General features: G+C 23.8%; 3 protein-coding genes across 3 annotated transcripts; all 3 read right to left on the bottom strand.

The window, feature by feature from the left end:
• Positions 1-68: 68 nt before the first annotated feature.
• Positions 69-12,388, bottom strand: LOC108556104 (structural maintenance of chromosomes protein 1A). Its single transcript, XM_017912060.1, has 22 exons — positions 12,277-12,388; positions 11,825-11,945; positions 10,727-10,826; positions 10,226-10,404; positions 10,008-10,146; positions 9,916-9,928; positions 7,672-8,084; positions 6,502-6,930; positions 6,198-6,409; positions 4,652-4,820; positions 4,006-4,128; positions 3,782-3,919; positions 3,614-3,679; positions 3,296-3,453; positions 3,115-3,212; positions 2,515-2,819; positions 1,876-1,996; positions 1,751-1,794; positions 1,175-1,354; positions 896-1,074; positions 608-785; positions 69-137 (listed from the first exon to the last, which is right to left on the bottom strand). The coding sequence occupies exons 1-22, from the start codon at positions 12,386-12,388 to the stop codon at positions 69-71; spliced, it is 3,546 nt and encodes a 1,181-aa protein (XP_017767549.1).
• On the bottom strand, positions 12,273-21,181 carry SMC1 (structural maintenance of chromosomes 1). Its single transcript, XM_017912090.1, has 21 exons — positions 20,982-21,181; positions 20,778-20,898; positions 20,067-20,166; positions 19,801-19,979; positions 18,557-18,695; positions 17,990-18,454; positions 17,373-17,801; positions 17,052-17,263; positions 16,673-16,841; positions 16,483-16,605; positions 16,269-16,400; positions 16,106-16,171; positions 15,877-16,034; positions 15,552-15,649; positions 15,143-15,447; positions 14,787-15,062; positions 14,350-14,529; positions 14,095-14,273; positions 13,791-13,968; positions 13,638-13,717; positions 12,273-12,338 (listed from the first exon to the last, which is right to left on the bottom strand). The coding sequence occupies exons 1-20, from the start codon at positions 21,091-21,093 to the stop codon at positions 13,646-13,648; spliced, it is 3,693 nt and encodes a 1,230-aa protein (XP_017767579.1). The 5' UTR covers positions 21,094-21,181; the 3' UTR covers positions 12,273-12,338; positions 13,638-13,645.
• Positions 21,182-21,850: 669 nt separating this feature from the next.
• Prx5 (Peroxiredoxin 5) lies at positions 21,851-23,241 on the bottom strand. Its single transcript, XM_017912114.1, has 4 exons — positions 23,011-23,241; positions 22,736-22,870; positions 22,236-22,367; positions 21,851-22,148 (listed from the first exon to the last, which is right to left on the bottom strand). The coding sequence occupies exons 1-4, from the start codon at positions 23,110-23,112 to the stop codon at positions 21,960-21,962; spliced, it is 558 nt and encodes a 185-aa protein (XP_017767603.1). The 5' UTR covers positions 23,113-23,241; the 3' UTR covers positions 21,851-21,959.
• Between the last annotated feature and the right edge of the window lie 204 nt (positions 23,242-23,445).

Here is a 23,445-nt window from a genome sequence, read left to right as displayed (position 1 = left end):
TTTATAAAACAAAAATAAAATTTTCGTAATATTATATCGTATTATAATTTAAACATAAAATAAAGAAATTATATTTTGAGCATATATTCTTTTAGTGAAAGTGTAAATACTGAACTTTCTGGATATTCCCCATTGTTCTAAAAATAAGAAAAAATTAATATAAAATTAAATAAATACTTTTAAATTTCCTTTTCTATCATATTCATACATTCAAGCCCGACTTGTGTCTTATTAGTATTCATGTTTAAATATAAACTATTTTTGTAAATTTTTAATAATATAAGCACAAATGAAAAGCGTAAATTAACGCATAACCTTAAACTAAATGTATAACAAAATAAATTTTACAAAAATATTACTTCATTTTTAATTCTCTAATTTATCATTATTCGATTATAACGAAACATAAATTCTTCTTTCTAGTTCCAAAAATATTCAGTCATATTTTAAAAAATTTTATTATAAGAATTTCATATGTACTTCGTATAGCATAACAAATTTTATTTATTCAGTAATCAAATATTTTTATTGATAAAATAATAAGATATAACTAATAATTATGGTTTCTAATACCAAAAAAGATTTTTAAAAAAGTCATACAACTTACGTCACTACAAACTCCAATTAGAGCATCAGCACATGAATACATCTCCTCTTTCAAGGTTATTATGATAAATTGCATTTGATTCATTTTGGAGTATATCAAACGTATAACATTTTTTATATTTATATTATCCAAAGCTGCATCGATTTCATCCAATATAAAAAATGGCGCCGGTCTAAAACTATATGATTAATTCTGTTAGGTACTTGTAACGCCAAAAAATATAAACAAAACTGTAAATTATTAAATCACTGGACGAGGATTAAATAAAAAATTAATTTACAAAGTTACCTATGAATCGCGAATAAGAAAGCTATTGTAGCAAGCGTTTTCTCTCCACCTGAGAGATTTGAAAATGATTGAAATCGTTTCCCTGGCATTACGCAACTATAATTTATTTCACCTAGATATGGTTCCTCAGAGTTATCCGAGAAAAGAATAGCTTGTGCTGACTTGTCCTTTACTAAACACTACTCGTTTTGCGATTATTTAAAATAAGAATTAATATTTCATAATTAACAAGTAAAATATCAAATATTTATAACATTAGTTATAAAGATATTTATTTACCTTAATAATGGAATCTAAGTTTGTAGTAATATGCTCTAAACTAGTCGTAAATCTTTCGTATCTTTCTTGTTTCACTAATTCAAACTGTCTTTTAATTATTTTCAGTTTCTTACGTGCGTCTTGATATTCAAAATTTGCATTTGATAATTTCTCTATTGTGAATTCAATTTCTTTATTAGCCTGTATGTAAATAAATGAATTTCTTTATTAGTCTGGATGTAAATAAATAAATCGTTAATTAAGATTTCAAACAATTGTTTTATATATGGCGAAAATCACAAACTTTTACGACTGTTGATATGAACAAGCACGAAATTTGAGAGAAAATTATACAATTTTTAAGACGTATTATTTCATTTACTGCAAAAATCTTTTTTGTGACTACTTTATTTTAAGTTGAATATTTAGACATTTATATTATAAAATTTCCAGTTCTACTGTTATTAAAAACAAAAATTTATGAGGTACTGGAAAATAGCAGAGAAATCGATATATTCTTATTAAATTAAAAGTCTATCATTATGCTTTATATCGAAAAATTATTCATCAATATTTATTTTAATAATTCTTACAAACCTTAAAATTTGGATCTTTTACAAGTTCCATTTGATTTTTCAGTTCTTCAATTTCATTCATAAGTTTACTTTTTAAATTATTAATTTCCTCTTCTTTTAAAGTTTTAATATTTTCAGGTAACTTACTGAAATCTATATGTAAAAGGAAATCTACATCGTGTCTTTCTTCAGTCTTTGGTGTTGAATCACTAGTGTCGATACTATTTGTAATTTGTCCCGAAAGTAATGGAATATTAATATCTTCTACCTGTTAATGTTTAATTTATGTACATTACTGTACAAACTGTGTTCGAGGTGAATTGTAAGAAATTGATAATATTTTGAAAATTTAAAAATTTCACATGACATATAAGAACCTTTAAATGTCATGAAGTGATTATTATAATATTAATAATATTAGTAATATTAGTGTTATAAGATAATTTCATTTATAAAGTTCAACTATAGATTACTTCTATGTATTTTAATTGTTTTATTTTTTAATTTTATTTTAAATTTATTTTTATTTATTTAAATAAAATAAATATAAATTTATTTTTGAAACTTATTTAGAATAAAATTACTTATTTAGAATAAAAAAAAGGATAGACAAAATTTTGGAATTCATAAAGGAATCTTAATTCGCTCAGGTATTTAAGAAGCAATTGACATTAAGAACACGAATATATTCTTAAAAAACAAAATTACGGGTCAAATGTTATTAATTTAATATTATTTATCAAAAACCAAGTTTAATTAATATTTCTGTATTGTATCTAATCTTACCTTGGAATTGAGCAGAAGGGTATGGCATTTTGCTTTTTTTCTTTTAATACTAGTTGTAACCATTATAAGCTCTTTTTCAGTATTAATAATTAATTTTGCAATGGTACTAATATTACGCCTACATTCTTTGAGTTTTTCTGTCCGTTCATTAACGTTAAGTTTGATTTTATTATGCATAGTTCGTAAATTATTCAATTTGTTTAATCCATGGTTACTCATGTCTCTGTGTAAAGCTTCAGTTCGACGAACTTTTTCTAACTCTCTCTTAGCTGTTACCAAATTTTGTTCTGTCTTAGTAACTAAACCTAAGAAAACAAATAAAATAAAAAGCTTTGAATACATACATACATATGTATATACATAATGAAATAGTTTTCATAACTTAATATGAATGAGTTTTCGTTGGTAAATCGTTTTATGAGATAAATTTTTAAATCTATTTTATTTTGTTCGTTTTCACGAATGTCACATCTCTAATATTTTCTTCTATTTCATTCAGTACATATATACTTTCTCATTAATATGTAATAAATTTTGTATTAGTAAATTATATTAATGTATTAGCATATAAGTAGTAAGTACTAGTATAATATAACATACTTTCCGTATTTCGACTTCTTTCAAAATCCAATAGATTCTGTATACGACTATATTGCTCTTCTAATTCCAATTTCTTTTTTGTTTGTTCCTGATGAAATCTGTTATGAGAAGAATATATAATTATTAACTGCAACATATATACATTAAAATTTCCAATTACTAAGAAGTATTTAGTAATTACTTTAGGTTCTCTTGTTCATATTGACGTATATTTCTTATACCAACTTTGTTACAAAATTCTTTAAAAATCATATCTTCAATATTTTTAATAGATTCTTCTATATTTTGAATATCTTGATTTTTCTCCGCCATGATGTTCTTAATTGATGTTATATTATTCTGGAAAAATATTGGAGAAAAGAATATAAATTATTTGTATAAATAACGTATTAAAAAGATTAAAATATTGTAAAAGAAAATTTAGTGTTAATTACAATAATTCGTAACAACTAAAACATAGACGAAAAAGATATTAAAAACAAATGAAAGATATGCTTACATCAACTATTCGTAGTTTGTTTTGAATATCTTCTATTTCATTTCTAAGAGTAATTATTTTATTTTCCTAAAAAGAAAGTCAAATACTGAGAACAATACAATATGAAAAAATGTAATTGAATATATTCTTTTTACTGTAAAAAAAAAGGAAAGAAAATATATAATGAACACTTGCAGCATCGTTTAAATCAAGTTTACAATAATTCAATCTACTTGTGAGACCCTGAATTTGTACATCCAATGTCTTTGCTTCAAATTCATTTTGAGAAGTTTTGGTTTTATCCCTTAATTCCGCCATTAACATTGTCTGTAATAAGTTTTAACCACGATTTATATAAATATTATAAACTATTTCATACTAGTATTAAAAGATATAAATAGTATAAAAGGCACCTTTTTTGATTTTAATTGAACCAAATTTTGTTCATTCCATATTTTTGCTTTTTCTAATAATTCAACTTGTCCCCCAGAAATTATTCCACTTTTTGTATAATAAGTTCCATCTAATGCAACACACTATAACATTATAAATATTAATATGAATAAATAATATAACTATTAATAAATAAATAAATGGTAACTAGTAGCAAATGCTGATAAAGTTATTTAAATATAATTTTAATACTGAACTATAGAAGGTATCCATGTAACTAAGACGAACTATATCTTTAAAATCGTCAGACAAGAAAATTTCTTTGATTGTAAATTGAAATAACTTTAAAATGAATTGCTTCAAAATATATGTTTACTCTTTATAAAGCATAAAAATTTACACTGATTAATGTTTCGTTAAGTATTCAACTTCACAATGTTGTAAATGTATTACAAAACAATACGTTCGAAATATACAATAGTGTTGCATTTGAATTAAATAAATTTTCTGATATAAAAAGTTGTGTACTTTTAATATGTAAGCTTTCGATGTATGTACATCACACAAAAATAAATGTATTTCTTCAAAAAATCACAAATGCTCTGGATTCCCTATTGCGAATTCATTAGGAATAATTAAGCTTATTAAAAGAATATATATTTTTACGTTGTTATTACGACGTGGATCGATTTCATATGCAAGTATTCTTGCATCTTCTGATGTTTCACAAACAAGAGTATTTTTTGTCACAAATAGAATAGCATTATTAATTTCAGCAGGTTCAAACCGAAGTACATCATATAGAAGTTTTACATTTTGGGGATTTTCAATTTTCCTGAAATGATAAATTATGAAAATATTATTGATTGGTAATATACTGCAAAATTTAATATTTAATTATATATCAAATACTATTTCATTGAAATTTCCATTGACATAAAATTTAATATTTTACACTGTTATGTATTTACTATTATGTACTTTATATTCTAACTTTATTTAATTATACGTATATCTGAATAACAATTTTTTAAATTATTAACAATTGTTAATCTCTTCCTTTTTAAATTTAATAACTAAACGAAACCACAATCGAATTGACTTTTACTAAAAATATCTCAATGAGTAATTATTACCAACGGTAATAGTTAGATAAAAATCTAACAGGGAAACATAAAAATTCAAATTTTCATTGAAGGGTGAATTACAAGGTACATGAAATCAGTTTTAAGTTATTCTAAATCGATTATGTAGTAACTCAAACATTGCTCGCTGCTCCTTAAATTGTGTTACAATAAAATAACGAAGTTAATGTCACAGAACACTATCGTAGGAAAATATAATTGCTTTTATCTAATAGTTATTGTAGCAACCAAGAAAAATTTCTTTGATGTAGACCCTACACTTAAATTGACTAGATTTTAGCTGTTAGAAGAAATTAATATTTGCAAAAAAATGCATACAAAGTTTTTTATATTTTTACAAGATAGTCTATGGTACATATTTAAAAAAAATGCAATACATTTTTACTAAATACCAAAATTAATACTAAATAAGAAAGAAACGGTAACAAGTGCCTATCCACAATATTACGAGATTAGCGTATAATATATTAAGTCCCGCAATATCACTTGCTGAATAAAAGTTGGACATATTAACACATTGCAGGCGGGAGACTGTGATCACAGTCCGAAAAAGAACAAACGTTGAAAGCGGGAGATTGTAATCGCAGTTGCGTGATAGACTGCAATGAACAGCATTCTGTGACTTTGAAGAACCTTGCGCTTTACGTTATACTATTTTTTTAATTTTACCAGTTTTGACTTGTGTTTTATTTTATGGCATTTTACCCATTTTGAAAATGGATTCGCGCGATTTCGTAAATTATCAAATTAACTAGTACGCGAAAAAGCTGGATTTGCTTGCTACACGTTCAAAAACTTGGAAAACCGTGCCCGCATGCAAAGTGTTAATTTACAGTTGTTAAAAATTAGGACTCTGGTTTTTGAAAGAGATAAAAAATATTAAAATATTTTTAAATTGACACAATATGGCTCTGAACAAAGTACTAAGGCTTTGTGTAGCCTATATCAATCTAATTCTCCAACCAAAGCGAAAGATTAACTATTTCTCAGTTTCTTTTGAATTCATCTTAAACTGATGGAATACTTTATATGGCTAACTTTATATGAAATTAATATTTTATGAGTACCGTAGTTTTTCTTTTATTGATTCTACTTTCAAACTTTCCACTGGTAAAAATATTTCCGTTCCAATTTGTTGTCTCTTTAAGTAATTGATACACTCTAGTGCTACTTGGTTTGTAGATACAATGATAGAATTACAGTATTTTCCCAATACTTTTGTCATAGCAACGTCATATCGAGGGTGAACTGGTTTACATAGGTTGTACAAACGGCCATACTGAAATATAAATATATATAAATGCATTTTAATACATATGATATTTAATGTACTGTTATTAATACAATCTATTACGACGTTTTAATCCATACCACACCAGAAAAAAGGCTTTGTAAAATTTTGATTGTTTCCGCCCCTTTCTTTAAACGCAAAGTTGTAGATTTATTTATTTTTACAGATTCAAGTTGATCAGATACGCATTGTAATTCTTGTTGAATGGATTCCACATCCTCTCTTCTCTTAATAATCATGCTTTCTAAATTACATTTTATACTCGTTTTATCAATTAACGTATTTTGAGTTTCATTCATCAATTGTTGAATATTTCTAATACGTTTCTCTGTTTCATCTTTTAAAATAATTTTTTGCTGTAACGCAGGTTCCAACTTGTATCTTTTCCTGTTTTCATTATCCAATTTGTTTTGATTTATGCTTTGCTCACGTTTAAGAGAATTACATGCCTGGACGTTTTCCAAACATTGTACTTCAGCTACTTGTTTTAAGGAAAAATATTCTTTTACCTTGAAAAAAGAAATATTATTTTATGAATTTTTTAATAATAGCGAAATAGATACACAAATATCTACATTAGATTTAATTACGAATATTTAAGAATGCAATAAATTATTTCCACATATATTCTACATATATGTAGAAATTGTAGAATATGTAGAAAACTTTAAATGATATTTAGAAAAATTTCAATAGAATTGTTAAACAAATTTCTGTATAATATTAATTATTCTATATAATCAACTGAGAAATATTATTCTCAGCATTATTATGAATAAGCAATTATTCTCAGCTTCTATATTAAACTCTTTCAATTTTTTTTATAACATTTATATACCGACTGCCACCAAATTAATGGTATAAATTGTAAAAATAAACTTGCACTCATAATAAACTTTTAATATCAATTTATTCGGAAATGAAGCTTCGTTTGAAAAAGATAACTTTATATTTATAAATAATTATTTATAGTTCAAATGCAAATTAATTAGCATCCTACTTTAGAATTATGCGATCAACGATACTCTTGTATATATTAACTGAAATATTAATAATGTTAATATTTACGAAATGCTACAATTTATGAAATGTTTTTAAGAAATGTTACAATTTAATACTAAAGTCACATAACATATTGTATTATTTAAAAGATAAAAATGTTGATAAATTTTTTGGCTCTACATATATGTTTCTGTATAAAAATTCTGTATATTATATTATTCAAAATATTCTTTCAAATATAATTATACTTGTATGTCGTTGAGTTCAAAACTGCTGCCACGAGATAACAATTGAGTTGACATATTTTCTTCGAACATAAATTTTGCATGCTCTATTTGCCTTAATTCATTTTCCAATTCTTGTATTGTTTCTACATGAGATTTATTCGATTTTTGTGCCTCCAGTAGTATTAACTTAGTGGCATTGATTTTTTGTTCCCAATATGTAACTTTTTCTTTAACTTGTATTAAATTTGCTTCTTTCTTTCCTAAATCATTTTCTACTTCTGTGACAATTTGTCCGATATTTTCCATAGTGTCAAGTGCAAGTTGTAATTGATTTTTTTGCTCTCTTAGTAAATTGCTTGCAGAATTTTTGTCATTTTCATATTCAATTGCTTTCAATTCTATAGCTCTCAGTGTAATTTGTAAATCTTGAACATCTTTTTGAATATAAAATAATTCAAAAAGATACAGTTCTGTTTTCTTTTTCACCTAAAAAGTGAGAAAAAATAATTCGATTTATTATAAAATTACCTCAAGATAACTAATCTTGTGTATGAAATTTAAGTGGAAAAGTATAATTCAAGTATAATTTAGAAACAGAATTTGAAATGACGTGAATTCGCGCCAACGGTCAGTAAACAATGATGGATGTGAAAAGATATCTCCCCCAAAAGTAATAAATTTAGAAAATATTATGTCACATTCTTGCTCTTTTATAAAATAGATCATTTAATTATTATAATTATTTCGACTTTTTATAATGTATAAATAATTAAAGTAAATGTACATAGTTTATTATTATACATATATTTATTTACATATATCATAGTTTAATATTATTTATGTCAATAATGTATAGATAATTAATAATTAGAAATATTACAATATATGATATATCAAAATTACGAACAAATTTTGAATCATGTAAAAGTATATTCCAAAACGGATTTAATTTACTCTGATTATATATGACATGAATTTACGTCAGTAACTGTTTTTTTTTTTTTTTAATGTTTTAACTATGAAAAGAATAAATTTAAATCTCTTTCTGTTTGTTATCTTCCATATTTTAAGGCCCATCTGAAACTTCATTTTGAGGGTAACTTCCTTGTGCTATATAATAATTTAATCAACAACGTCCAATGAGTTAACGAAAAAATCAGAAATTTTATTACACTGAAATATTATGAAATTACAATTATGAAGTTTCATTAAAAAAATAAAAAGTAATACATCTTTAAAGTCCGTGAAGTCGAACAACATTAATTGGAAAACACATAAAATACCTAAATAATTTTAAAGTATCAATAAAAATTTATTAGTAGTTACAATAATCCTATGATACATAAGATACGTGGCATCATAAGATAAGATACGTAAGCATATAATCGTGGTAGAATTGAAAATGAAATAATTTTGAATGTAGAAATAAATAGAATAAGTAAAATAGAATAAATTCGTATTCAATTTTATTTAAAAAATTGATTTTATAATGAGGCAAAGATTTAAATAATTATTTTACAAATTACTCGTTATTCATTATGATACGAATATTGTTACAATTTGCTATGCTTTATAGTTTTATTTAATGGAATAAAGAAATATCTTTTTAATTTTTCTGATACACTGTTGTTGCAAACATTGTTCAATGTCTTTTTAGGACATTTTCTCCATAATATGTCCTTATAAGGTGCAATTAAAAAGTACAGTTTCATATTTTACAAAAGCAGTTCCTTTCATTTTACAAAAGAAGTTACAGTTATTTGATCAAATATCAAAATCTTTCACATTAAATTGAACTCAAAAATATAATAGCATAATTTTTAGGACTTCGAGATATTAACTTTCACAGTAATTTATTTATGAAATCACATAATAAAGGCAATCTACAATATATATTTGAAATATTTTCTAACTGATTTAAATAGTTAAAGAACAAAGAAAATTCAAATATATTTATTTCGAAAAGCAGAATTATATACGAAAAATGCGACGAATAACTTAATATTCGTTACATAATAAATAAACTAATTATATTATTTAAAATATATTATTATCAATGTAAATATTAATCTACAAAAATTAATATGGATAGACATAATTACTGTTAAAATCGAATTAAATAAAGAAATTGCATCTAGTCAAGGAGATATTACATATATTTTTAACATTATCTTTCTTGAAAACAAAGTCATATAAACAAAAATATTATATTCTACTCTTTTTTATTTATTTTTTACTTTAAAAATCGCTCATCGTCGATTTTACCTTGGATTATATCCTATATACATCTTTAACATTTTTTTAAATAAAAAACATTGTTACAGTCAGTGAATTATATCTATATATTTAATACATACAAATTGATCATGAAGTTGTTCATATTTGTCTGCTTCTTTCTTTTCTGACAAGGAATACCTCTTTTTTCTAAGAAGATCTTTTTTTATTTTGTATAAATATTGAATTTCATTTTCTGCTTGAATGACTTCATTTTTCAACCTACAAGTTTATACAAAATATTTATAATAATAATAATAATAATAATATATCAATATTTATAAACATTTGTTTCTTTTACCTTTCATATTCTTCTTTTAATTCAATTGAATTACTAATTTCTTCAAACATATGAGTATATTCTTTTGGTGTCTTTGTTGTTATGGAGTCAATAGCTCCTTGAAATATTAAAAAATTTTTGGCATTTATATTCAGATTGAGTTTTTTCAGTTCAGATATATATAACTGAGCTATAACTACCTTTATCACAATAAAATACATAGAATATATTATTATTCATTTTTCTTTATTAATATTTGTTATAAATAAAAGAAATAATTGTAATAAATATAATTTTCTAAATAAAAATGTGTAACATTTTTTATACAATACAGTTGTTCAATAACATAATTCAAAAATGTAGAATTGAGTCAAACAGATATATCCAATTAATTTACTCAACCATTTGAAAACATATTATAGTTGTATTATATAATATATATAGTTATTTATAGTTCTATATAATATGCATTTGGATTTATTTCATAATTATAAATGGATAAGTTTTAAAACTTGAAATTACCTGATCATCAATTTTATATTCACAAGAATTATGACATATACTTCTTGTAAAAGATTTAAAACTCTTGTCTTCAAGAACAAAAACAGCTGTTACATATGCTCTGTACAATAGATAAGATGCATTAAAAGTTTTAAACAAAAAAATAATAGATAGAAAATAAGATATTTAACATTCAATTTAAAATCATAAATAAATATATACTAAATTATACCATAAATAAATAATTACAACATAAAACTATCAAGCAGATGTTCCATAATATTTCATAAAATTAAAAAACACTACAACTAAAACTTTTAATTTAGATTAAAATTTAGTTTAGTTCAAATTCAAAAAATAATAACAGTGCAATGAATATATTATATGTAATTATGTCTGTAGAAGATAAAAGACAATTCACAAGAAAAATAATTACTACTGCATAAGTATTCTAGTACTACAATTTTAACAGTTACTATATAATGTAAGCTCACATAAAAAGTATGTTCATTTTTAGTTACATCAAATTTATTACTAACTTTCATTTAAAAAGTGATTGAAAAAAAGGATTAGTTAATATAAATGAGTTTTAAGACAACAAAATATTAAAAAAATATTATGATAATATTATATTCATATCATAATAATATAGTGTTAATTACAAAGTCATCTGATTATTTTTAATACAAGGTATATGAATTAAGTTATTAAATTTTTTATAAAATCAGGAAAAACATGAAGAAAATTATTTATTGAAATTTACAAATATATAACTTCATATAAATGTAACAACTGAGAATAAACAGATATTCAAAAAATATATTTATTAAATATATATAATAATACATATATATGAAGTATTTTATATTCAATCTTATAATGATAAAGTGAAAAAAAACTATTTTTCTTCATAAAGGTTGTTATTCATAAATACATTTTAATACAAATTTTTACTTTGTAACTAAAATGTATTCACATACTTTTATATAACATCAGTTACACTTATTTTAAAATATCTATAACTTATTTCAATAAAATAGCTATTTCATTGATAATGCTTATTAAAATTACATTAATATTAATTCAATATAGAATTGGAAAGATAAATTATGTTAAGACCTGTGTTCTATGGGAACTCCTCCAGGGGCACCATAAATAAGTTCAGTAAATTGTTTAACACGCAAATTCCTAGCTTTTTCACCCATTACAAAACTAATTGCATCCATAATATTTGATTTTCCTAAAATACAGTTCTATAATTTTAATCTAATTCCATATAATTCAATTTACAATGTTATATGGCAAAATGTTTAATTATTTAAATATGCTATACATATAGATATAATTTGGATAAATTTTTAATTTTTACATTAATCAAAAATAATATTTTAATAATTTAATCAAACTATAAACAAACGTAATAAATTATTAACATATTGAAATTTAAATATAAATTTTTTATTATAATTGTTATGTATATTTACAATACTTCATGTTATTCGTTTTTTGGAATTTAATAAACGGTTATTAAAAATAAAACAAATAGTAAAAATTGAAGTGATAGAACTTACCAGACCCATTTGCGCCTATAATTGCTGTAAATGGCTTAACGGGGCCAATAATTACTTCTCCTCTAAAAGATTTAAAGTTAAAAATTATGATATGATTCAATTGTACCGGCATCATAATTTTCAATTTATAAAACACTTTGAGTTTAACTAAGCGCCACAATTTCGTCTTTCATAAAAGAAACAATACTACCAACATTAAAACAAAATTGGTTTAATATTATTTTATAATTCGAAAGGTCAAATGCAAAGAAATAAATTAAATTGGCTACTATTGTAAAATTATTAGAACGTATTCATCAAGTAACAAAATAAATAAATAAAGTTTTCTTTAAGTTGAATACTCATTTTTTATATTACCTTAAAATATTTATTATATTATTGTTCCTTAATGGAAACATATATACAAAAATGACAAGTTTTGCTTTCCTAAATTTTACGAAAATAACCATAAACACATGTATTAAACTAAAGAACATAAGAAGACAATATATTTATATACATATATATATTTGTTATTTTCGCTGTGAATGTGTAAAATAAAATTGTATTAGTATTATGAAATAGATTTTATATATATACTATTTTATTAATACATGTTATTATATACTACTTATTTCAGTCATTTAAATTTCAAATTATATATAAATCATATTTTATAATAAATACTTTCATGATTAATGTATTTTAAAATAAAAAGTAAAATTTACAACAAAAAATTTTAACATATCTCAGAAATTGTATTATGAAATATTATAAATAAATTCTTATATATGTATGAAAATATATGAATTATACGATATATAAAACTTAACATTTTTATTGTGCAATTTGCATTAATATTTACATATTTTATATTAAGGAAAGATATATAAAAACTAATAAACCGTATATTATAATAAAACTTTTTTATCTTAGAAAGGTACGTGTTTACAGACTTACAATATAAAAATTATGATTTAATAACATTTGATATATCTAACTTAAAGATTGACATATTATTTTAATTTAATGCATAATTCTATGTACTTATATAAATAATTTATTACCAAATAACTTTTACATTACTAAAGGCAATTTTCTATTTAAATCTAATTTAAATAATAATAAAATTTTCAAAATTAATTTAAGTATAATAATAGTATATTAATATTTCTAAAGAAAGAAAAAATATAAATAAAAAATTAAATGATCCACAAATACTCTTTAAAATTTGTCTTATTTGACAATTTGTTTTTAGATATAAAGTTCACAAAACATTATATTGAATTTTAATGTAACATATCTCAAAATGTCTTATATGTAAAACATAATATAAACTCAAAATGAAAAAACACAATTGAAATGTATAACTATTAACTCACAATGGATCCTATGAATTAATGTGCGTAGGATATGTAGTTAAATCAAGAGTTAATACTTTACTTTCCAAACATTCACCAACCTGTAATGGAAAAAATATATACGATAATATTATTACATAAATACAAATTTTTATCTTAAATTTTTAAACTCACGTCTGGGCAAATACCAATTAACGCGTCAGCGTGAGAATAAAATTCTTCTTTTAACGATATGACAATAGTTTGTAAAGAGCTTGTTTTATCACGTATATAACTAGCAACTTTTCCTATATTGGTATTATCCAGAGCAGCATCAATTTCATCCAAAACAAAGAATGGCGCAGGTTGAAAACTATAGAAATAATAGAATAAAGTTACAATTTAATATATTACAAATAAAAAATAAATTAATATAAAAGCTATTTAAATTTATTTTAAAATAAAGATTTAAGAATTTTACAATTAGATTTCATAGTACCTGTGAATTGCGAATAATAGTGCTAACGCTGCAACAGTTTTCTCTCCTCCAGATAAATTGGACATTGGTTGAAAACGTTTTCCTGGTGCTACACAATTATAATTAATACCATCTAGATAAGGTTCTTCTGGATTCTCAGGTCCAAGGAATGCTTGAGCCGATTGATTTTTTGCTAAACTCTAAAATAATAAAAATGTTTCTATGCTAATTTGATTCATGTAAAGAATGTAAAAATAATATTGATGATAAATTAACCTTATAAATTGGATCAATTTCATTGGCCACGTGTTCAAAACAAGACATAAATCTATCATGTCTTTCCTTTTTTATTTTTTCAAATTGTGTTTTTGCCTTTTTTGCTTTTTTACGAGACTGTTCAAATTCTTCATTAGTTTCTTGTAATTTTTCTTTAGCAAGATATAATTTTTGAATTGCCTACAAAAGTCAGAATTACTTCAACATTATAAAATATGTTATTTATATTATATTGACAACAATATGTGGCACATACATTATTAAATTTTCTCTTTTCTCTTTTGTAATTTGCATATTTTTCTAATACTATTTCTTTCTTTTTAAATATAGTATAGTAAAATAGATATTATTTTCTAGTTATTATCATAAAGTTGAAAAAAGATACATATTAGGTGTAATACGTAACTTTCTTTGTAATATTTTATATTATTCTTTACCTTCATGTTGGGAGCTTGAATACGTTGTATAGTACTTTGTAAATCATTAATTGTTTTGGTCAGTTTATCGGTAGTTTTTTTAATATCCTCTTCTTCTACATCCTTTAAATTTTCAGGAAGTAGAGCATAATCTATAGTTATTCGTTTTTCGCGTTCATATTGTTGCTGAGTACTTAAAGATGAGTCATTATTAGTTTCTGAACTATTAATTGTACTAGTTTCACTAGCTATATCTTCCATATTTCCATGAAGCATTGGAATTGCAACATCTTCCATCTAAATAATATTATGTTCATGTACTTATTCGAGCAATTTTTAGACAAAATATTAATAAACTTTAATAAACGGTAACATACCTTGCATTGCATTAAAATAGCATGGCGTTCAGCTTTCTTTTGTTCAATTTTAGTTTCAATGCCATTTAATTGTTTTTGAGCCGCTTGTATATCTTTTGCTATTGCTCCAACTTCACGCCTAGCTTTGCCTATTTCATCTTCTTTTTGATCGACTTCCATCTTTTTCGCATTTCGCGCCGATTTCAGTTGCTCCATTTGAGTTTCGTCATGATCTATTTCTGCTTTTTGATTAGACTCAGTTTGTCGTGCAGACTCAAGCTTATCTTCTGCATCTTGAACGGCACGTTCCCATCGTAAAACGTTACCTAAATTTTATATAAAGCCATTAATAAGTTTCAACTGGACATTATTTCAGTGAAACAATTATTATATTTTTTAAAACTACGTGAACTTTAAATCATTTACTCACTTTCCGTGTCACGTTGTTTTTCAAAATCTAATTGATTATATATACGATTACACTGATTTTCAAATTCCATTCTCTTTTTTGCTCTTTCTTGTTGTGACCTAAAAATATAATTGTGATAATTGTTTTATTCGAAATAGATTAAATGTACTATTTGCAAGTATCAAGAATAAGTAATATTAAAACTTAAATTGTTTTTATTATTTTTTTCAATATGAAAAAAATTATGAAAAGAAACTATACAGCATTTAAAAATTATTTCTATATTAAATCATAAAATAATTTAGTATTATAATTAAACATATGTATCATAATTAAGTACACATACCGTAATTCCCTTTCTTCATACTGTCGAATATTAGATACACCTATTTGCTCACAAAAACTAGCAAATACATCATCTTCAACATTATTCATTTTCTCTTTGATGTTCTGTATTTCTTGATCTCTCTCAGCCATAGTTTTCTCAATTGCAGCTATTGCTGGCTATACAGAAAGATTATATGAATTTGATACACATTTTTACATAAGTGTAATAAATATAAAAATCTACATACACCAAACATATTTAGTTCACTTTGTAGACTATCCAGTTCTGTTTCAAATTCCGAAATTTGTTTTTGCTGCAAAAAGTACAATTTATTCGCTATATACTTATATAAAAGATACAATAGGTATAGTTATTATCATCGTCCTCATATTGTAAACTGTATTATTTACCGTAGCAGTTAAATCACTTTTATTATATTTCAAACGTGTTTCTAATCCTCGTATTTGAGATTCAACAGTATTTAGTTCAGATTCTTTTCGTGATTTTTTCAAAGATTCGCGTAATTCTTCAGTTAATTTTTCCTAAAAAATATTTAACATTTATTATAGTACAATTTTATACAAGAATAAAGCACATGATAAACCTCAGATTGAAATATCTTACTTTTTGAGCCTTTAATTGAGACATTTGTTTCTCATCCCATCTTTTTGCTTTCTTTGCAAGATCCAAACTACCACCAGATATAATTCCTGCTTTCTGGTAAAATGTTCCATCTAATGCAACACACTGTAATTAAATGTATATATTATTTAACTATTATAATTCTTTAAAAAATTAGTAATTGTATACATACATCATATCTTGCTTTTTTATCCATTTCATAAGCTACTTTATTTGCATCTTCAGGTGTTTCACATACAAGTGCATTATTTGTAGCAAATAATACAGCTCTGTCAATATCTTTGGGTGAAAAATGTAACACATCATATAACAATTTTACATTTTTAGGTTCTTGTATATTTCTGAAAAAAGAAAAAAAAATTAGATATATAATATAACGTATAATTATAACATAAAAAAACATAAAAGAAAATATGTAAAAATGCTATTAAAGGTTAAGATAATGTGCAAAGAAAAATTGAACAAACTTTTAACATAATTATTTATTTTTATAAATATATAAATTATTTAATTGTAGAATTTATAGAACGATTTACGTCTACATTACATACCTAAGTCTCTCTTTTAATGGTTTTGCTTGAATGTAATCAAGAGGAAGAAATGTTTCTGGTTCAAGATATTGCTCTTTAAGGTATTGAATACATTGTCTAGCTGTTTTTTCAGTATCAACAACAATAGCTTCCATATATTTTCCAAGAACTTTTGTAATCGCAACATTATACCTCTTGTGAATAGGTTCACACATATTGTACATACGATCATACTAAGAAGTAACAATAATGAAAATAATTATGTGATAAGTACTTTGTTAAACATATAAAATAATAATATACAAGAAAATAGAATATTGTACATATTAACTTATCGCTTACCACTCCAGGAAAAAGTCGTTTAAAATTTTCAACAATTTCAGTTTTCTTTTTTGTTCTTGATACTTCATGTTTATCAACTTTTGCATCACCTAATTGTTCTGAAATGCTTTCTAATTCTCGTTGTAGATTTTGTATTTTATCTTTTGATGTACCAACATCAGATTGCAAGTCGGCCCGCAACTTCTTCTGATCTTCTAAGGCAGCTTCTGATGTTCTTATATGTTCTTCTAACTTTTCTACTCTTTTAAGAGCTTCATCTCGCATATGACCTTTTTGTTTATGTTTATTTTCTATTTCTGTTTTCTTTCTTCCTTCATTATCAAGTCTATCTTGATCTGATTTTTGTTCTCGATTAATAGAATCAAGAAGTTGTAAATATCTTGCTGATTGTTTACCTGCTTCCTCTTTCAAGCGATTATACTCTCTAACCTTAAATCAATTTTACAATTATCATAATAATGACTACTTTGCTCTCTGATTATATATATACAGTTACTTAAATTTAAGTAAATAACTGATAATATAATGTTAGGAAAATAGTTTGTATCACTAATTTATAGTGAATCATTTTAAAAAATATTATTATATATGTGAAACAAATTTACTTAAATTTTTACCTGTTCATCTTCAAGTTGCACATCTCTTCCTTGTAATTGTGATTGTCCAGCAATACTCGCTTCGTAAGCTGCTTTAGCTTCCTCTACTTGTCGTAGTTCTTCCTGTAGTTCATTTATATCTTTTTTATGTGCTTCATCTGCAATACGTGCTTGAGCTAAAGATTTTCGAGCAGATTCTACTTTTTTCTGCATGTGTGCAACACGTTCTTTTGCTTTGATAAATGTCGGCCTTTTTTTTGTTATTTCAACTTCAACTTCTCTAATATCTTGCTCTATTTTAGCAAGATCTCTTCCCAATTTTCCAGCTTCTTTCTTTTTTTCTTTTAATATTTCTTCTGCTTTTTCTTTTTTCTTTTCAATTTTTTCTATTTCATGTTGCTTTTTCTTCTGTGAAACTTCTAAATTCTCTGTACTCTTTTCATTATGAAATAAACGAAATAATTGGAGTTCTACTTGTTTTTCTATCTACAATGAAATAGATAATATTAGATTTAAAATTGCAATTCAATCAGAAATTTATAAATTATGTAATTTATTCTATATGAAGAGAATAAATAAATGACTTACATATTCTTCTTTTAAACGTTGATATTTTTCAGCTTCTTCTTTTTCCAATTTTGCTTCTTTTCTTTCTGCAGCAATACCTTTCTTTTTCTGATATGAAAACTGAGTTTCTTCCTCTGCTTTTAACATTTCTGTTCTTAATCTATAAAATTAAAAATTTCATATGTATTGTATAAGAATGTTTATTATATATTTTATATCAATTAAGTTAATCATTGTACAGTGGTATCTCTCGTATCCGAAATAACAGGAAGACAAAATTATTTGGATAAGGGAATTTTTGGATAATAGAATAAACACTTACTTTACATTGAATTTCATTTGTTCAAACAGAAACTTATACTTTTAATTGAAAAAAACCTTATTTCTTCCAAAAAAAAAGTATTTATATTTTCAACAAAGAGAGACTTTGAAAAAAGACTTAAATTCTGTGCATAAAGAAAACAAAATTCAGTTTATTTATACACTTATGGATCCCATATATTTTGGCTGCTAAGCATTCTGTTTCTGTCTCAAACCAATAAAGTTCAACTTCGAGTACTTCAAATGCTTCGACATAAGATGTCATCCTCAGCATTGTTTTCATTTGTTATTTCAGCTTCGGTTAAATTTATTTCGATATCTTTGTTACTATTATCATCTTTATCATATCATATTACTTTATTGTATCTTTATCTTGTTATATTATTTCATATTTAAGTTGGATATTTAAAACTATACATTTTCGTTTTGTTCCCATTCTGACATACTGTATACTGTTAGCTTTGCACTAAATTGTTCTGTTTAGGGATACATTCAGTCAAACGTGGGAAATTATATTTACATATACAGTTTGTAAATATTGTCACAGTATGCTGTTTGGATAATGGAATATTCGAATAGTAGAACATTCAGACATTAGAGTATTCGGAAAATGGAACTTCAGATACAGGAGGTTGCACTGTATAATTTATTTGACAGCAATGGTTAATAGTGCAAAACACATTTTTATTAATAATCTTTTTTGTATGTAACATCTAAACAGATAAATTATTTAAAAATATTTCAGTAGTACCATATAAGATAATAATTAATAAAACATGAATTGTATAAAATATTATTTAAGACATTTTAGAATTATAAATGAATAAAGCATAGAATACCATAAAACACACAATTAATTATTAAACTTGCCAAAATAATCATGAATAATATTACATGAAGAATTATGTATGCTAGATACAGATAGTATTATATATGCAAGGTACCTTTCATATTCTGCTTTTAATGCTCCAGAATTACTAATTTCTTCAAAAAGTGCAGTACGTTCTTTTGGATTTTTCATAGCTATTGATTCAACCGCTCCTTGGAATACCAAAAAATTCTTTGCTTTGACATTAATGCCAAGTTGCTCTAATTCATTAAGATATACTTGGCTTGTTACTACCTGTATAATTCACATAAATAATTTATAAATTTCCTTTAGAAAGTAAGTTTATAGTTAACTTATAATTTAAATATATGTAATACTTACATTACTATTTATTCTATGTTCTGAAGAAGAGCCTTGTACTGAACGCATAAAACTTTTTTCAGTACCATCTTCGAGTTCAAATACAGCAGTTACAGATGCACTGTAATATATAATAACTGTATGAAATATATCATGTTTATAAATATATTTGACGCGATATAAAATACTTATAAATATGAATTTGTAGTTTAATAAACACTCATAAAGAATCATATAAAGTGACACAATTTCTATACATAGTTTTGTTTTATCCGATACTGTTATCAGATTATAATTACGAAAGGCAAAATAAATCCAATAAATAAAATATTTCTTCTTTTGTTTCTTCTTTAAAGTAAAAAAAATTATGATACACATATGCTGTTACAATTATATTTTATTTTCATTTATACTTCATAAATATAATTTAAAATATCTGATATCTTTAGATATTAGAAAATTTAACTTCCTTTTAATAATTTTATGAATTCACTAAATATATTACATATATTTTACTTACAAATGAAGATAGAAATATCAATATAAAATAATAATAATAATAATTTACATTAGTACTAAATTTTATTATATAAAATAATTTAAAACCAAAAGATAATATTAAAATGTACAGTTTTCATTATTTATTATACAGTGTTCTACTTTCTAAATGAAATAAAAATATTTTAACAAGTTTTTATTAGATGTATTTTTAATATAAAAATTCAAAAATACCTTCGAGCAACTGGCATTCCTATTGAAGCTCCATGTATCAACTCACTAAATCGTTTTACACGTAAGCTACTTGTTTTTTCTCCCATAACAAAACTAATTGCATCCATAAAATTAGATTTTCCTATATTAAAAATATAAATATAATATATAACAAATCTAAAATTATGGGAATTGCTTATACTAATATAGAAGAACATAACCTACCAGATCCATTTGGTCCAACAACAGCAGTGAATGATTTTAAAGGTCCTATAATAAGCTTTCCTTTGTAAGACTTAAAGTTTTCTACTTCGATATGCTTTAAAAAAGCCGGCATTTTCAAAAATATTTAAAAAAATCTCACAAATAACAGCAAACTGGCATAATTGGCGCCATAAAGTTTCCAACACAAACAAGCATTATACATCAACACTTGGTCTGTCGACTACTCTGAAGCTAGGTTCGTAATGTTATCAACTTCGTTTTCCTAAGAACTACAAATTTACAATGTTATTATATAAATATTTATATTTATATTAAATTTAAATTATATTATAAATATAATTATATTTAACATATATTTTATATTTATATTATATTTATATTTATAGTTATTTATGAACTTTTACTATTATAATAAACATGATATCTCTAAAAAATATTAATAAATGTTACAAATACAATAAATTTTTATAATATGAAGTTATATATGTTTTTTAGTATAGTATTATATATATTTTCAGTATATTGTATTGTAGATTTTTGATATATTTTTGTTAATGTGATTATATATATTCAGTATGAATGTGTCATGTATTTAGTATATTTAGTAAATTGTTATATTTATATTATTTATGGATGCCATTAAGACCTGAAATTAGTTTTCCTTATAAATTTTTGCATGGAAAATCGAATGTTGCTTTAAGAGGAATATTTTTTATTTCAAAAGGAAATAAATTTTATAAAAAGTAAAACCTGAAAAGTTAAAAAGTATTTGAGCACTGTAATATTACATAATATTATAAAGATAATATGAATTAAATAAAGTATATTATATGAAACTGGCATAACATTTTATTAAATAATTTTAAATAATGAATATTTAATTTATCATATAAACATTATAGAAGAATACTAAGTAAAGTATTTGTTTATAATCTCCTACATAATAAATTTTCTACATCATATTTTACAATATGCAATTTACAGTCCAATATTCTGTGCCAAAGAACATGAAAGACCAACATTATCAGGTTCAACATTTAACTCTTTAACTACACCATCTTCAAGAACCATTGAGTATCGTTTACTTCTTTTACCCAGTGCTGGTATATCAATAGATAGTCCTAATGCGTTTGTAAATTCAGCTGCAGTATCTGCTAGCATACGTACCTAAATGAAAGAATATAAAATATTTAAATTGTGATATATGATATTTATAAGAATATGTAATATATATCTAATATTGTCTAATATTACCTTGCCTTCTGCTCCATGTTCTTTACCCCATGCTGTCATTACAAATGGATCATTTACAGCAATGCAAAAAATTTCTGCAACACCTTTAGATTTCAATTCTTGAGCTTTTTGTATATAACCAGGAAGATGTGTCTAAAACAATATTAACTTTTGAACATACCTATCTTATATCGCATACTTTTTAAAATATATATGGATAGAAATTTTTATTATGAAAAGCATTATATTATATAAGAAATTATAATTTCTCTATAAGTTTTAAAATAAACTAAATTACTTTTATTTCAATAGAATTTAATTAATTAGATTTTTATTAATTAATGCCACTAATACTAATTTATTAATATTCATTTCTTTTTTCTTTTTTCTACATTTATATTTAAATTGATCGAACACAGGTAATTATTATACTTTGTTAAATAACATTTTTGATGACTGTATTATGTAAAATATATTAAAAACATTTAAATAAATTTTTAGATAAAAGATATAACATATACCTTTGAACATCCTGGTGTGAACGCTCCTGGTACTCCAAAAATTACAACTTTTTTTCCAGATGCAATTTGAGCAAGATTCACCTTATTTGCAGGAGAATCTTCAAAAAGATCAATTGTGGGCAATTTTTCACCTACCTAAATGTATTAACGAATAAATAAATAATTTAAAAAAATATGTTTCTATTGATCATATAATGAAATATTCATATAATAACTATAATGATTGTAATAATTGATTTCATAATTGTTAAAAATTAATATAAAACAAAACTTACCGCAATAACCATGTTTTGAGATGTCACTCGAAATTCTCTTATAAAATGACCAAATGACAATCGCTCGCTGATGGAAATTGCACGATTTACGAGTTGGTTCATCTGTATCTTTGATTTTTAACAGCGTAAACCAAATAATCAACTATTTTTCATAAAATAAAATTATTAAAAAATTTGTTAGATCAGGAGACGATTGATACTTGACCGAATGAATACACGATATCACACAACCTTTTGACTCATTACATAAATACAATCGTTCCCCTCTTGCTATATATTTTTATTTTCGATACTTATTTTCTTTACGTAGTACAAAATTCATTAAATTATGTTTGACATGTCAGTTTCTTCAACTAACATCAATTATTTTTTTACATTGTTTATTGTGTAAAATGATAAATGATTACATTTTAGCTTTGATATTAATATTGATAA

Source organism: Eufriesea mexicana, unplaced genomic scaffold, assembly GCF_001483705.2.
Source record: "Eufriesea mexicana isolate 0111107269 unplaced genomic scaffold, ASM148370v2 scaffold325, whole genome shotgun sequence".
Classification (NCBI taxonomy): domain Eukaryota; kingdom Metazoa; phylum Arthropoda; class Insecta; order Hymenoptera; family Apidae; genus Eufriesea; species Eufriesea mexicana.
Note: the sequence above shows the minus strand (reverse complement) of the source record. Positions and strands in the feature narration are given on the sequence as shown.